Below are 357 nucleotides of genomic sequence, written 5' to 3'. Positions count from 1 at the left end.
TTCCCCTGCCGCCATCCCCGGGCGTCCCTGCGGTCCGGGGGGGCCCTGGGGGCAGGACAGGGTGTCGGTTCCTCCCAGTGAGGGGACAGCAGTGTCCCCAGAGCTGCCACAACCCACACAGGGGGCTGGCAGGAATTGGGGGTTTCCCCATCACCCAGGGCTGGGCACCCCAAAACTCCACCCCCAAACCCTACTCACGGGGGGTCCGGGGGGTCCGGTGCTCCCGGGGTCTCCCTGGGAAAAGCAGATTGTGTGAAAGCCACCAAAGCCACCCAGCACGGCACGGTGACAACACCGGCACCCCAAAACCCACCTGTGGTCCCGGCTGGCCGATCCCCCGCGGGCCCGGCTCCCCCT

At 69.5% G+C, this 357-nt stretch overlaps 1 protein-coding gene across 1 annotated transcript in view; it reads right to left on the bottom strand.

The window, feature by feature from the left end:
* Positions 1–357, bottom strand: part of COL16A1 (collagen type XVI alpha 1 chain) — a 47,555-nt gene that overhangs the window by 8,709 nt on the left and 38,489 nt on the right. Inside the window, exons 28-30 of the mRNA XM_017736110.1 lie at positions 314–355; positions 199–234; positions 10–45 (exon numbers count right to left, since the gene is read on the bottom strand). Coding sequence (XP_017591599.1) covers positions 10–45; positions 199–234; positions 314–355 — 114 coding nt within the window. The remainder of the gene's footprint in view (positions 1–9; positions 46–198; positions 235–313; positions 356–357) is intronic.

This window comes from Corvus brachyrhynchos, unplaced genomic scaffold, assembly GCF_000691975.1.
Source record: "Corvus brachyrhynchos isolate BGI_N302 unplaced genomic scaffold, ASM69197v1 scaffold65, whole genome shotgun sequence".
NCBI classification, from domain to species: Eukaryota; Metazoa; Chordata; class Aves; order Passeriformes; family Corvidae; genus Corvus; species Corvus brachyrhynchos.
Note: the sequence above shows the minus strand (reverse complement) of the source record. Positions and strands in the feature narration are given on the sequence as shown.